The sequence below is a fragment of the Staurois parvus genome, unplaced genomic scaffold, assembly GCF_062004578.1.
Source record: "Staurois parvus isolate SC_StPar_1 unplaced genomic scaffold, SC_StPar_1.0 ptg000172l, whole genome shotgun sequence".
Taxonomy (NCBI): domain Eukaryota; kingdom Metazoa; phylum Chordata; class Amphibia; order Anura; family Ranidae; genus Staurois; species Staurois parvus.
Window position 1 is genome coordinate 9,862,707 of NW_028317968.1, and position 16,734 is coordinate 9,879,440.

Below are 16,734 nucleotides of genomic sequence, written 5' to 3' on the forward strand. Positions count from 1 at the left end.
TGCAGGCACTGCTTCATTTCCCTGACTACTGAGAGAAAAAGACCAAATCTGTCTCTCACCTAACAAGCAAGCAAATATTTTGGCTTTGTCCTATAAATCTTTTATAAACAATGGATATCAGGAATTGGGTTGTAAAATATAAACATAAAAGTGTAGCGCTATCCCTAAACTTATTATATATACGCCATATACTAACTATTCAAAATATGACAGTGTTCTAGATATAACACTAAAAGTGCAAAATCTCTGTGCAATATGTGCAATAGAAAAATGTGCAATCCGTGTACTACCGATTATAAATAAAGTGCAATAGTGCCAATCACTAACAAAAAATCACTGCACACATCTGTAAAAAAATATATAGTCCATAAATGGAAAAAATGTCCAAATCCGACAAAAAGACACAAATCTTCATGCATGTGCTCACACGTGTCCACACTATGTGAATCCAAAATTAGCTGTAGTGGCCCCTCACCTCCTTGCCAAGACCCCACAGGGTCAGCTCACTTTAAACCCGGACACCACTCTGATGACTCACCAGGTCCTCCCCCACCTCTTACACTTTATCCGCAGCCTCCTCTTCGTTACATATACGGACAAAAGAACTCATATAGTGTAATACTGTTTAATCATTAGGGGAATAAATATAGAAAAATTGCCCACTCACATTTGTTTCCTCTCATTACATGCCTTCAATACCCTATGCTGTGAATCTCCTGCATGGGTATTAGATACAGTGATTTCAAATATGGCCGCCACGCCGGAACTGACATCACCGCGCTCCCAGAATCCTCCTCGCGTACCGATGCGTTGCGTCACGTTATCACGTGACTTCCTCTGGGTGTACTCTGAGGAAGTCTCGTGATAACGTGACGCAACGCGTCAGTACGCGAAGAGGATTCTGGTAGAGCGCGGTGACGTCAGTTCCGGCGTGGCGGTAGTACACGGATTGCACATTTTTCTATTGCACATATTGCACAGAGATTTTGCACTTTTAGTGTTATATCTAGAACACTGTCATATTTTGAATAGTTAGTATATGGCGTATATATAATACGTTTAGGGATAGCGCTACACTTTTATGTTTATGTTTATTCACTCATTCTGGTAAGGAGGTTTTGTGTCAGCAGCTTGGTGAATAGGGCCCCATTCTTAGCGCAGGAAGTTCTTCCGTTTTTTACTTTCTGGGTTGTAAAATAGTTACCCGTTGGTATTGTATGCCAACCATGCTGCATGATATTTATCCCAAACTGTCATAGACTTACTGAAGATGTGGCTTAATGCCAGGGGACATGCCACATATTTTTTGGTTTTGTCTAGCTCTTCAGTCCTTCTGGTCATAGGTCCGTACTACCGTCCAGGAGTTTACTGACCACCCTATTTCAAAATCTCCTACATTTTTTCTCCTGCACCAATAAAGTGCCTTTGAAAGCTTAGAAAAAAAATAGGGGTGGTACACTTTAAGCATCATGCTCTTGCATCCCTGCAATGTGGAAGTCCTGTTCCCCACTATACATACAGCAATGAATTAGTGTTGAAGACACTAGACACATGTAAGACTTGATGAGCTCTCTGAAAGGTACTAAAGTTCTGTTCCACCTGATTCTATTAGAGTGAGAATACCTTTACAGACTAAATCAACCAGCTTCCAGTTGGCTGAGCCCCACATCACCAGTTTGTCTTTCCAACACTTCATAACCCAATCTCTCCAACATTTCCTATCTTCATACTTTCTTGACCATTCTTTTTTTGAGGTGGGGTGGAAGCATTCACCTTTCTGGCACACCTTCTTCTATCCTGTTTCCATTCCTCTAGCCTCCTTCCTCATCCTCCTTCACTTTACCCCTGAAACAGCCTTTCCTCTGGTTCACCCTCTCCCATCAACCATCTTCCATCACCCAACTTGTTCCAAGTATCCATATAACCCCTATGTGAACATGTCCTCACTGCATCATAGTGACCTTCTACTTTTGTGCAGAATGATTCTATGTCAAAATGTCAAAAAACATTAAACTCCAGTTGCTCAAGTTATTTATTTGTGCCCCTAGCCTTACAATATATCTTATCAGACATGTCGCATCTACAATGGAAAATGTGGTGTTTGCAACATGTGTTCTGTGAACTTCTAATATTGCAAAAAATATATACATTTTTGTTGAGCTTTCTCCCTTGAGTTGAAAACAGAAAGAATGGAAAAAAAGTAAGCATTTTGCGTTAGCACCAAATTGTCAGTGTTGTATGTTAACCATGAAGAGTAACTAGTGTAGCCACCCTGCCCTAAGCAGGAGTGTCAATTTAAATGTAGTGATGCTAAGCTGCAGTCAGCTTAGCTGAATTGATAGTTCAGCTTCTTTGGGTTTCTCTTGGGCCCTGATTATTGTATGTGTCTTTCTGTTGGCAGTAGGTGGTACTGCAATCCATAGCAATAGCATGAAAGCTGCCTGCACTAACCAGAGTTATGAATATTTATCTTCTCTGGCCAACCATTAGGAATTTCCTGGTCATTGGTGCATGCTAGGAAAGGGTATAAATATTCAGGGAGTGACCTTAGGAAGTGAGTCTGTTCTCCTCTGCTTGGGGGTGGGGGGGTGTTGCATTGCTGAAACCTTTTAGGCCTGCTATCTGAGAGGGTGACCATGTGGCTGGACCTGAGGCCTGCATCTGGGGCCTAGCATGTGGAGCCTAGGGAACCTCCAGATATCTTGAGGTGCTGGAAGAAGCTGGAATGTAGAGCTTGGATCACACTGGTCTATAGTGTCTTCTACCCAGGGTGCTGGCAGCTGATTTGTAAGTGCTTTACACACAAGAGCTTCAATCACCAAATGTCAGGTTGGCTTCCAGGTTCTTTATCTGTGAGATAATACATTCCTTTTTATTTTGTAACTTAAAGTGACTGGTGCCCATCTGTTCACATCCCACTGCTGCTTAAGTGATCCACACCCTGAGGTGAAATGTCAGAGCCCACTCTGTCTTCTGGGGGCTACCACCACCTCTAGGGGGTCAGGGGGATGCTACACTAATGAATGTGGTTTAGCAGACATCAATTTTTAAGGTACATTGCTAAATTTCATTTCTTACCTGCTGTACACTTGCTTATGAATTATTTGCTGTGAGCCCTTTGTTGGATCATATACTGTCAATTTAATAGTTGATTCATATAAGCCTAGAATAAAACATAATAAAATAACCTATTTTAATTTCCAGGAGGGTAGATAATTATATTTTGTAATAGAATCAGAAACATCGTGGCGCTTATTTTGTTATAATACTCAACAGACAGAATAAATATACTTATGTAGGCAGGAAATTAATGGCCTACTAGAGGATCATCTGGTGGGTTCTGAGTATGTGGGTGAAGTAGGTATTAAAAAGTACCTGGTGGGAGGTCTGTCGTAAATAACTAATTTCTCTTTGTCATTCTACCTATCATTCGTGACACAGCAACTTTAGAAAGTCACTAGCAGATTGATGGCTGCCACCTGGCTGCGACCCACACTCCCTCCTATGCAGAGCTCGTGCCCTGCATTGCTAAGTAGCAGCGCGGCAGACATCAGATCACCTAACCTTCCTCCCATGAGAACAATAATGATCTGGTAATAAATCGAGAAAAGGCAGTAAGTCCATACCTGGCAGTCCGTATAGATCTATATGTTCCAGACCCCATTGGGAACCAGCGTTGCCCCCCCTCCCCCAAAGGAGCAAACCGGAAGAGTAACAGGTACATCTTGACAGTATTTCCCAAGGAAGCCTCCAAGGGCACTTAGTGAGCCCATTTTATATAGTATGACCTACAGACGGGGGTAACCTTTTGAAAAAGAGCTGTAAACCTGGCCAGCATTAACTCTTCCTTCTCAGATCCACCAACCTGGGAGATCAACCAAGGACAAATGTTGCAAAAAGACACATTGTAATATTTTGCAACGTAGTTCACCTACTCCTAGTGCATATACACAGCAACAGAAAACCTTTAACCCTTTGGAAACAGCTGCTTATATGTTGCTTGCAGACAGAGCAGAGAACACACACAGCAGAAAAAAGTAAACGACACTGGGATCTTCTTGTACAGACAGGGATGTCCTAGTTTCTCACTGATATTCAATAATCATTATTTTTGGAGTGTCCTGTAAAAATCCATTAACTCTTGTAAAGGCTGGATGCTCTTAAACATGGCAAGTGTTTATATGCTTTTAGGCACATCAAGTTTTTTTTCATTCCTCCCGTAAATGTGCTGACCCTTTTCTTTTTTCTGCCTCTAAACACTCCTGCCTTTAAATGCCTGTAAATCCCTATGTGTGCATGGACCCATAGGCTAACACAATGGGGTGTTTAGAGGCAGAAAACAAACAAACAAACTGATAAACACCCCTAAAAGCAGCATTTTTAATGGCCTTCATGTATTGGTAAGCTGCAATATAATAACTTCTTTAATACTGTTCAAGTTAAGGTTGAACTTCTTGGTTTCAAGGACAATTATTAATTTCTAAAGAAATAATACCCTCCTCAAAATGTGTCAATGGTGATTATGCTGACAATGAAGACCTCACTGATGCCAAATGTGTAGCATGTGTGTACTGTCTTCTTTGTTGCTATAGGATTTTGTATGATTATAAGTTCTGGTCTGCTGCATATATGTACAGACCTTCTTACTTTTGCATACACTAAGAGGGATTGATTTTTTTTTAAAATAACAAACATGTTATACTTACCTGCTCCATGCAATGGAATTTTATCTGGTGTTCCTGGCTCCTTTCTATGGGAGCCCACCTGTGTGCTCACTTTCGAGCCCCTCTGTCTGCATCTGTAGACACAGGCTCGCCCCCGCTCCCTTGCCACTGGCTTTGATTGACAGCAATGGAAGCCAATGGCTCCCCCTGCCTCAGCAAAGCCAGTGAGACCAGAAAGTGAGGGGAGACAAGAACTGCTCTTGTGTACAGCGCTGGATCAAATGAGGGCTTAGGCGAGTATAAGGAGGGTGAGGGCGATACTCATGCCTAAGCATTTTTACCTTAATGCAAGGAATGCATTCGGATAAAAAATGTTTAGGCTTTATAACCACTTTAATTATCTTGTGAAAGAATTCTTAAAAAGCAGAAAATTGTAAAAATACAGATTAAGTTGGATTGGACAAGATCTTTTAGAATTCCTTATTTTACTGAACACGGAGAATAATTTCAGCTAAATATTAGTTTATATTGACATCCTTATTGCACTTTACAATTATTAAGATGTGGCATGAGAACTAAAGGCAATGTTGTTAGATGAAGAGTATAATTGTGTCGTGTTAATGTATTGGAGAGGTGTGCCCCTAGACCTAACTTTTTCTGGTGGGCCCCAGAGTGAACCCCTGTGTGCATGCATATATTCAAAGTAGTAATTAAGTACTACAGAAAGGTAATCTGCCTGGACATCAGATAGCTTCTCTGTAACACAGTTTTTTACTCTTTGTTAGAATTCTGTCTTTCATAAGATGAAGTATGATAAGAATTTTCCCAGGGTAATGTCAAAATCTAAAACAAAGTAAATGTTAAAAGAACCTGTATTAAGAAGCTAAGCAGCTTTATGCTTAGAGAAAAAGTAAGGGCTAAGCCTATGAGAGAATCAGAAATTATTATAAAAGTGCATGTTTATTTATAAAAAGATATACAGGTCTATTTAAAAAAACAAGTGTGCAAACCTTTTGGGTGTTTACCCCAAGCCATGGGAAACAAAAGAGGACCTGATCCGAGCAACAACCCAAATAATACCCGCTGAGTTTGCACAGGATAAGTCAACCCATGCACAACAGCTTAAAAATCCTACCAGCTTCTAAGAATTAAAAGAGTTCACACACAGTGTTCATCTGCACACTAATTATGAATTAGTGTGATGCTGCAGAGAGCTTAAGTTGCTATATAAATTAAGATTAGCAACCAGCTAGTGGCATTTTACAACTTAAAGCTGAGCTCCACCCAAAAGGGGAAGTTCTGCTTTAAGGATTGGTCCTCCGCTCCCCTTTAAGGATTGGCACCTTTGGGGAGCGTATACCCGAAATTGACAGGTACCCGCTCCCACTTCTGCTTCTGATAGCCTAGGCGAATGCAGCAGAAATTGTCCTCACCCCTCCCTCCCCATAGTCTTCTGGGACACATGACAGGTCCCATAAGACTACGGGACCATTTACAAAGCGCAGCACTTTTCGTGCATGTGCAGTAAGCACCCGGCTGTGAAGCTGCAAGCTGTCACAGCTGGGTGCCCACACTGAAGATGCTGGCATCGGGGACACAGGGCGGCTGGTGAAACTGGCTATGGGGGGACACTGCGGGACTGAGGGACATCTTTTGTAGCTACTAACTTTTTTTTTTTCCACTGGAACTCCACTTTAAGATAGCAGATATCCAACCACAAGTCCCACCTGGATTATGTTACATCTACTGTATATTAGAGGTCCACAAAGAGGAGACAGAAAGAAAAATATTGAAGAATCTGCCCCTGCATACTAACTTGGAAGACATTAAAAACAGAGGAAGTACAGAAACCTGAGGCCTACTCATAACTACCTTTGGCCTTTTAACCCATTTTTTCTACTGTCTTCCAACAGCTCAAAACCAACAGGTAAAATCTTTACAAAAGATTGTACATCTGGTTAACACCCTGTGGATGTAGTCAGAATCAGAGGATGGACCCCAGAGGGCTAGTGAAGTTCTACTACTAGTACACCCAGGGCTTTTTTTCCCAGACAGAAGGTGCTGGAATTCACAACCCCTCCCCCACTGCCAACTAATTGACCCCCCCTTCATTCCCCAGGGGAAAGAATGGGTGTGGTCAGGGCTGAGAATGGCACATCTCATAGGATGCAAGGTTCAGCAATGCGTAATGCACAGAGTACAGGGCTCAGGAATGCATATTATGCATGGTGCAAGACTCAGGAGTGCTTATCAGAGTGCTTATTTTTTAAGAAAAGGAAGACTCATGCTGTTACCGGGTTATAAAAGGCATACTGTACATCTGCTGCATTACTTGTTGAGAGGCACAAAGATATAGGCACAAGTAGAGAAGAGAGCAAACTTGCCAGTCATTAAGTTTAGTTAGGGAACAAAAAGTAAGAGACCCTTGGAAAATGTCCAGCTCAATATGAGTGCTAAAGGCTATATAAACTGGAGGTACGGTTCCGCCTATATTAACCCCTAGATAAATGGATAAGGTGGACAAAGATCCACAATGGTTAACAAGGTTACCAAGTCCAAAGAGACTAGAAGACAGGGTCCCTCTGAAAGGCCATGCAGAGAATTTATGCAAGAGAGACATGGAAGTTGGGTCAAAGGACAATTACCTATTTAAGTAGGATAGATAAAAGGTGACATACAATGTAACACAAGACCAAAACATTATTTAGACGTTACGTTATGGGATTAATTTATTACCAAATATGGACCAGAACTAGTAAATTCTAAAACATGGAGAAAGAAAAGTCAAATTCTATTGAAAAAATGAATAACAGAACCTTTGGCCCTGTTCTAGCTCTACAGCTGCCTGTCTGGTCATAGGAACTAGAGTGAGAGAAGTAAAGTAGAAGGAGAAAACCTATAATGAAAAAAAGAGAAGATACAGTAGGTTAAGCACATTATAGGAATTATAGAACATGAGATGCAAGGGAGAAGAAAATAAGGCAAATGGAAGTTAAGGAGTTAAAACTAACTCAAGTAGGGACATTTTGATGTGATGTATAAGAAAGTGAAAGAATGTTATGTAAGTGTTGTGTAAGAAATGGGAAAGGTCAATGTGCATGCTGATGGCAATAGTGAATTTTTTGTGCTCCCCTCCCGATCTTCCAAGAAATGAATGTGTGGAATGAGACATGGGAAGGGAAAACTAAAAAACATGATGTGATTGCAAATAATATTCTGATCTATGTATTCCTGAATGTTATTGTAATCTTCTTGTTTTTAGAAAGAAAATTATGTAAATGTGCCGGCTTAATTAATGTGATGATAAACAATGTGATCACAGTTATTTTGAATCTACCTCTAATAGGAATGCCATGTGAAATATAAGTGAAAAGTCCATGCAATACTAATATGACATGAGTTCATTAAACATCATTTGATATTAAAAACAGTGGGCTTAAAAAGAGAAAATGTTTTCAGGAAGTAAAACATTTCTTCTTTTAAAGAGATAGTACCTGTGTAAATGAAATTAGGGCATGAAATAGGAATTGTCTCTGCACACCAGTGCACAAAGCAAGGTCCATAAAGACATGGATGAGCGAGTTTGGGGTGGAGGAACGTGACTGAGCTGCACAGAGTCCTGACGTCAATCCCATAGAACACCTTTGGGATGAATTAGAACAGAGACTGAAAGCCAGACCTTCTCGTCCAACATCAGTGCGTGACTTCACAAATGCGCTTTTTGAAGAATGGTCAAACCTTCCCATAGACACACTCCTAAACCTTGTGGACAACCTTCCCATAAGAGCTGAAGCTGTTATAGCTGCAAAGCGTGGGCCAACTTAATATTGAACCCTATGGACTAAGACTGGGATGCCATTCAAGTTCATGCACGTGCAAAGGCAAGTGTTCCAATACTTTTGGTAATATAGTGTAAGTGAACAAGAAACCCAGTGACAAAATACTTAACTAGCAACCTAACTGAGAAACAGAAAGCCTAACTAGCAAACTAATTATATACTGTACAATACATACAAATTGGGGAACACGGATCAACAGGGTAAAATTAGAGGTGTAAGGGAGGAACAAGGGGCAGCAGGGTACAGGAAATAAGTATAAGGCAAGAGCATGCTCAAGCAGGTATCAGGCTCAGGATCAATAGCAAGCAGTATATGGCTAGCAGAGCAAAACACTGAAGCATCAAGCACTAGTAGAGGATGGACTAAAATACCCTCCCAGCAGCCCACATCATGTGGAGATTGATTACTGGAATTTGCTGAATGCTGGGAGACACCTGCTGGTGGACACCGGAACTACAACCTTCTACACTGGAAACCACAGTCCCATCAGCATGTGATCCAAATCCTGACACCTCGATACCATCTATACTCTCAAGCATAAAACCTGTATTTCTGCAGCCATTCAGGAGAATAGTTACAAAATACATATGCAATGGCCAATTCCACCAAACTGCTGGAGGTGCAGCCACCCACATAGATCCATGATCCATATTTGGTGGGAATGTACACCTATTTATATTTTCTGATCATGCATTTTTCACATTTACGACACCATTGTAGATTCCCACTTGATCGCCCTGCTCTCATTAGACTCTGTCTCTTCAGATAAACAAGGGCTACTATGCTTCTTCTTAATAGCGGCTAGAAACGTAATTGCCAGGCACTGGAAGATGATGGATGCCTCCACGGTCACAGAATGGATTGCTGAACTCACCCGCATACAGCGCCTAGAAGAGCTGGTAACACAACATCACAAAAAATTCTCTGACTGTCTGGTGTATCTGGATATTCTTTTTGGACTCTCTTCGGTTCCAAAGCATTTTCTCCTTACTGTGAATACTCCATGTAACAGGTTCAAGCTATGCCTCTCCCATCCTTATACACGTCTTCCATCTCACTTCTCTACTTAACCTGCCTGCTCCTCCTATATCCTCTTCCTCCACTTTATCTAACTTTATTGTTAGGTTTACTCCCCAACTTATTTCAAATTCCCCCATGCATTACGGACATTCCCTCAAGACAGTGGTTTTCTTCTTCTAGGGAAGGACCATATCCCAACACTCTTACACTAGCTTCTGATCGTAGCCCAAGACCTACATAGAGACCTCTGTGACACACCTAACAAGATACATTGGACCCCGAACCTCCTCATGTTAGGAGGCCCAGGGTAAGATTGTACGTCAATTATACTTTAGCAATCCAACAAACTTATGTTGACCCTCTCTTGATGTTTTCTTGTTTTGATTATCTCATGTTGGTGTGTAGTGAAACCGAAAAAAATCTTTATTCTTTAAAAAAATAAGTACCATTGTACTGTTAAAACCCACTATTACGTTTGTCTTCCCCGCAGACTCAATGCAATTTGCCAAAATGAAGAATTTCTGTGATATATACATTTTTTGCCAAATTTTCATTCCTCATTTGTAAGAACTAACTAATATTTCAGGTACATACGTTGCACAGATAGAAAACTACAAAGGAATTTTGTTAGAGCAAGATCAGCAATTTCCTCACAGGCTTCAAAGGCAATATTTGCCATCCTAGGGACTTGACCCTGCCAGATAAGAAAAAGTAAGTAATCTAATTTACAAAAAGATGAATTGCTGTTGTTAAAGGATAAATATATTTCAGTAGATACTGTAGCTCTCTTCTGGGTGGTTGTGGGAAAGACCCTCCTCAAGCAGGATAGTGCGCAAAACCTGTAGGTAAAAACATTACAAGAACCTTTGTTGTTGAACAGTGGGTTTGATAAAAAAAGTTGGCAGGGCCGCCACCCAGGACAGGGCCTCTGCAAACAGAGGAGATTCCCTTCCTGGTAAATTAACCATTAATCTAATCAAAGTAATGGGGAGCAGAACTACTGCAAGCCACACATATCATTAACAATAAGTATATGGATGCAAACCAGTGTGGAAATAATACAAGCTTTATATAAGAAAATATTAATAACAGTACATACATCCAATGGCGCCCCGAGATTGCCGAGCATCTCCGACGGAGAGGAGAACTGGTTCCATCCTCTGATGAAGTGCGTGCGAACGTAACGCATAAGGAGGAGCCTGGACGTCGTGACGCTACGCCGCCGGAGCCACGTGGAGGCCAGTGGCCATCTTTGAATCTCCTAGGGTTAGTTCACACTCTATACCTGGATGACCTTTTACTATGTTTGCAAACCGCTACCTTGTCTTTAATAAAAGCAATTATTCAATACTACTACACTATGGGCGTCCTTCCCTGACTCCTTTAGAGGAGTTTTAATTTGCAGAGCTCATTGTCTCGATCCAGGCACCATACCAAGAGGAGGAAGACCCCCTGTAAACAGGCAGCTCCTTCCATTCATCCCGCATTAGGAGACTTCTGGTTACCTGGATCTGATTCTTTTCATCTTTTGGGCGAGTTCTGAATGCAACCCTGAGGGAGGATTATCCATTTTGACCAAACCCTTTTTCCTGATGAGGATTCCTCGGGGTATGATATACAACGCTTATATTCATTTACCTTCTGGTGAGTGTGCACTTCTGCTATTTTCCACGGAGCACCACCATTGATTGTTACCAGTCACCTGGCACGATTAATACTATACAGACTATTTTTAAGAACCTCCATTTTATGTGTATTTCATTTATTCTGGTTTTGATTTCCTAAGCGCTGCACTATTTTATTATTCTATCTGTAAGTGTATATTGGTTACCTTGAGTGCACAGCTGCTTTTTGGTCAGCGCTCACTTTTATTATCATTATCAAGGTATTAAACCAGTTGGAGCCCTGGTGGAATTGTACACATGTAACTGGGTATACATAGTTATTAATAGGGATACTTACAGATGAATGTTGCTGCAAACTTGAGTTGCAGGGGCCCCTAAGGATGATCACAGTGTTGGATTCTTGAAGACATCAGCAATAGGGAAACTGCTGTTCAACCAGCCTGGAACATAGCTTCTCACATGAAGAAACGGTGCTGTGGCACTGGAACTCACGGTCAGCCTATCTACTCTGTGAATTAGTACTTCCCTAGTAGTTTCTAATCTGACATGCAATCATACCTCTAACTACCAGAAGTAGCCGTCGGATGCCTAACTGAGCTCTAACATATGCTGGTTATTGAGCCCTAAGATAAAACTAGCTATAGAATCCCAGACAAGAAGGGACAGGGTTAACTAAAATATCATGAGCTGCATATAAACTCTATTGCAATAAACAGGTTCACTGACTAATATACTGGAAGGTGACTACTATATACTTACAGTAGCACAGACCTAGCTATCTGGCACTGTGCATGTGAGACAATAACAATAGGACAGAGACTTGTCTGTCACTAGAATTCAGATCTAGAAGTTATGGGCAGCTACAGTTAAACAGCCAGAACACAGGAACAATTACCTTATAGTTTCTGGTTCTTGGCTGGATAAAAAACAGTATTGCAGCTCCTGCACGCATACTTGTGATGTCAGCAACTTTTTCACTCTCTCACATTTTGGGGTTTTTAAACTGCCCCACCACAGATAAGAAAGTGCTAATACATAATAATACATAACAATGTGATATTAGCTGCTAACAGTAGAGGGCAGCAGATCCCTGCAATATAAAATATTTATAAGTCTTATATGCCCTATTACATTAAGGGATAACTTGGGCCATATACGCAAGCAACTCTCTTAAGTGGTAAGGACTAATAATACATTTTATTCCACAAATTTAGTGAAATAATTGGGTACCCAAACACTCAGATACTTAAATCTGTCCATGGGTTTAAGAGGATAAGTTACAGCAATGGGAATTGGAGAGGGGCCAAAGTGACTGACCAAAATAACAGGGTTGTTAGGAACTCACTGAAACTATCAACCACACACAATGGTGTTTTCTCTTCCGGGGTGCCAATTCACAGGCCATTGATAGTTACATATATTATCTAATCAGAGGAGCTCTATGGCCAGAATGAACAACCAGAATAGTAAAAGAGGGCAACCTTAACAGCTGCCCCTTTGTAGCCAAAAGGCAAGTGAAACATCTTTTAGATATACATTAGCTAGAGGTTTGGTATACAAAGTTTAGGTCTATTTGAAAACATTTGGGTCCAAAACCCATTATTTTCAGAACTTACAATAGATATTTCCAGTCTATTTATTTATAACATGCATTTAAATACAGCCGCTGTAGTCATCTTTTGGGAATCCTTTGGGCAAAATGTATTAAATAACAGGAGTTCATTAAAGTGGCTCTAAAGGCAGAAGGTTTTTTTTACCTTAAAGTGTTAGTAAAGGCTACATTTTTTTAAATTAACATCTTCCCGACCGCCCTACAGCAGCTATACTGCTACAGGGTGGCACGGAGGTGCAAAATCAGGTATATATACATGACTTTGCATTTCCGGGTAGGGGATGCGCACGGGGCATGTGCAATCCCTACCTGCGCCACCATTTGCGGCCGTCAATCACTGGGTCTCGGCCGGTGATTACTTGCTGGTGCCTGGTGATTGCCGAGCATCTTCAACGAGGAGGAGAACTGTTTGTAAACAAAGCAGTTCTCCCTGTCAGCTCGTGCACACTGCTTTGGATGGCTGTGCACAGCACAGCCATGCAAAGCAGTGTGATTACAGTGAAGTAATGAAGCTGTAAAGCAGTGAAGCACAAACACAGGGCCCCATAGTAAAACACATCCAGCACACAGTTAACCCTTTGATGGCCCCTCATGTTAACCCCTTCCTGCCCAGTGCCATTAGTACAGTGTCCGTGCTTTTTTTTTTAGCATTGATCACTGTATTGTTGTCACTGGGGATGTCAGTGACACCAAGTCAGTTCCCACCCAGTGTCAGAATGCCCGCCACAGTCCCGCTATAAGTTGCTGATCGCCGCCATTATTAGTTTAATAGCAAAAAGTCAAAAATATTGTTTTTTCTCAAAATTGTTGCTCTTTTTTTGTATAGCGCAAAAAATAAAAAACATACAGGCAATCAAATACCACCGAAAGAAAGCTCAATTCATGGGAAAAAAAGGACAACAGTGGGGGCCATTAGCTTCTACTGCTGTCAGTCACAGTGGACCAATGAGGAGAGAGTGGGGAGGGGAATGGGCCGAGCCACGCTCTGTGTGTGAATGGAGTAAGCCTGCTCGAGTACCCCCACAGCAAGAGGCTTGCTATTGGGGGCACTCAGCAGGGGCAGGAGCGTGGACTGCTGGCGGGCGACCCAAAAAGAAGAGGATCAGGGCTGCTCTGAGCAAAACCATTGCACAGAGCAGGTAAGTATAACATGTTTGTTATTTAAAAAAAAAAAAAATACAGCCTTTAGAATCACTTTATTTAATATGCTGACAATTGCTATCCATGGTGCTGAAACAGTAACGTGTAATTTTTTTTTTTGTACTGCATAAAAGTAAAACTGAGTGCTCTTAACCACCCCCAGAACTAACTATCCCAGCATGTCAGGCACGCTGGTTGCTATCCCGATAGCAAGGGATCAGTGAGTGTACAGAAAAGTTATGTTATATAAAAAGTGGAATCTCGTATAGTTGCAGTCAAGATTGCCACAGTTCTATATCAATATACAACATGTAGTGAGAAACTGAAGGGCTTTACTGGTGGCATTCATGACTAGAAAGTATTAAATCCACAAAAGGATATACACTAAACTATCAAAATTTACTGGTGCTATTTTGATTTTAAAAAATACCCTAATGGTCTCTCTATGAAAACAAAGATTTAATGCCCATAACATATTGCATACAATTGTTTTGACCGTAAAAGTATCATGTATAAATCATATTTGAAAGATCCATGTTTATGTCATTCCACTTCTCCTGGACAAGGTTTTCTGATGTAAGTATAAATGATGTTATACAATGGTCTCCAAATCTATTTAAAGAGAAAGGGGTAGGGAGAAAAAAGGAGGAGATAGAGGAGAAAAAAAGGGGTTGGTGGGAGGGGGGATGGTAGCTGAAGAAGACCCAGATGGTTTGGGTCGGGGGTGCATCTCAGGTTCCTGGTTTGGTGTTTTTGTGTTGTACATACAGTAGTAGTTGTAGTGCATTTAGGACACCCATGTACTTCTGAAACAACAGTATGTTACTTACTATTTTTTTATGCCTTCATAGATTTCTCTATATGCATTTGTGTTTTCTTGTATAAACAGTGATTGTAAGATGGGAACTGTATCAAAATGTGACTCATTGGGGTTTATTTACTAAAGATGGCGAGTGCAAAATCAGCATAGAAACCAATCAGCTTCCAGGTTTTATTGACAAAGCTTAATTGAACAAGCTGAAGTTAGAAGGTGATTGGTTTATATGCAGAAGTGAGCCTGATTTTGTACTCTTCAGCTTTAGTAAATAAATTCCATTCTGTATGTGAAAGTAAAGCAAAAAAGAGCCAAACAGAGCTTCTGCTCAGGTATTAGCATCTTCAGAGATGGAAAAGTTCCCATGTTTCTCTCTTGCTCCTCAAGATAACTGAGTTTCAACTGTCATATATTAAGTGGTCAAAGCAGTATACAGTTTGTGAGGCCCTCCAGTCCATCCAACCAGTCACAGGTGTAAATGGCTCTAGGTCCTCCAGGATCTGTCACTCCTCTCCAGAATCAATAACACACTTTGTTCTCCTTAAGGCCAAAACCAACTGCCCAGTCACAGGTGTAAATGGCTCTAGGTCCTCCAGGATCTGTCACTCCCCTCCAGAATCAATAACACACTTTGTTCTCCTTAAGGCCAAAAACAACTGCCCAAACAAGCACCAGCTGGACAACCATCTCCAGGTGCCCCATGTTGACCCAGTAGCACACACAAGGACACATTCTCTTCTCATTTAGTCTAAAAAACAAGTTCCAGCATGAATACTGAGACTCCAACCTACTACAGTTAGTGCCATGCTAGAATTGAACAATTGTTTGCCTTGTATGTGATACTGGGTCAAGGTGGGGCACCTGGAAGCTGTTGTTCAGCTGATACACAGTGGGCATGTTTGACCACAAGGCATGCTTAAGTAGATTCTTGCATGTGATTCTCAAAACCAAGAATCACATGCAACCTTTGAGGCCTCTTGTGCCTCTACTCAACCTGACATGCAATAGTTTTTCTTTGTACAGGGTCATGCACTGGTTTCATAGAAAGCAAGGGTAGGTGCAGGGAAAAATTGGAAGCCTAAAAGGCATTACAAAATTTAGAGGCATATAACAAAATTTAAAGAGTTGATGCTGGAGCTCCTGAGAAATGCAGAGGTTCACATCTACAGTTGGATACCCCCTCTTTTAAAAGACACTTAATGAACATCAAAAGACATGTTTTCTCTATATTTAGCTTTTTTACATTGTGTTTGACTTTTTACTTTCATTGAGGTCACCTGAATTCCTGTTGCACTGCCAGCTGCCTGACTTCACACACTGTCTGGAGGCTTATGTGTAGTTGACAATACAAAAAACTTGAACTTTCACCATAACTCAAGCAGAAGAGTCAGATACAGACAAAGTAAATAAATAAGGTGGTGCATATAAAAAACCTTTCATAAGAACCCTCTACAATTGTAATCTTTTTAGAAATAAACATTGCCTGAGAAATGTCATTTAGTATGACAGAGCAAATTGGAGAATTTATAAGACAAGATAGAATTCTATTTATCATTTTTCCTTTCCCTGGCAAGCATTCAGTCTCAACAAAGCAAACCCACAAAATGTGGTTATAGAATCCTTGCAGCCTATAAAGCAATCCAAAGTTTGGGAAACAAAACTACTGTATACTTAGGGGTTTGCAAGAACAGAGGACATATTTCTCATATATTAGTTACCTTCTGTAATAGTTTAATTTACTGATGGTTCATTAGGTCTGTTTCTTTGGGATTTACCCATTTTTAAATGTTTATACATAATTACAAATCACTACAGGGCCAGTTATATTTTGTGGGGGAGGACAAGTTGTTTAAGTTTTTTTAAGGTAAATATGGTAACACAATCCCTACTCCCTTCCTCTCTCTTGAAAAGATTGGTCAGTGAGAGGGAGAGGTGGGATGAGTCACTTTATCTAATTTAGTTATATGTGTACATTTGGACTGGAGCTATTGAGTTCTGCAAACAATAGGTCCTTTCAACA

The 16,734-nt window shown here is 40.8% G+C and overlaps 1 protein-coding gene across 1 annotated transcript in view; it reads right to left on the reverse strand.

The window, feature by feature from the left end:
- The window catches only part of LOC149462635 (uncharacterized), a 460,266-nt gene that overhangs the window by 204,277 nt on the left and 239,255 nt on the right, over positions 1–16,734 (reverse strand). Inside the window, exon 18 of the mRNA XM_089676647.1 lies at positions 3,079–3,163. Coding sequence (XP_089532773.1) covers positions 3,079–3,163 — 85 coding nt within the window. The remainder of the gene's footprint in view (positions 1–3,078; positions 3,164–16,734) is intronic.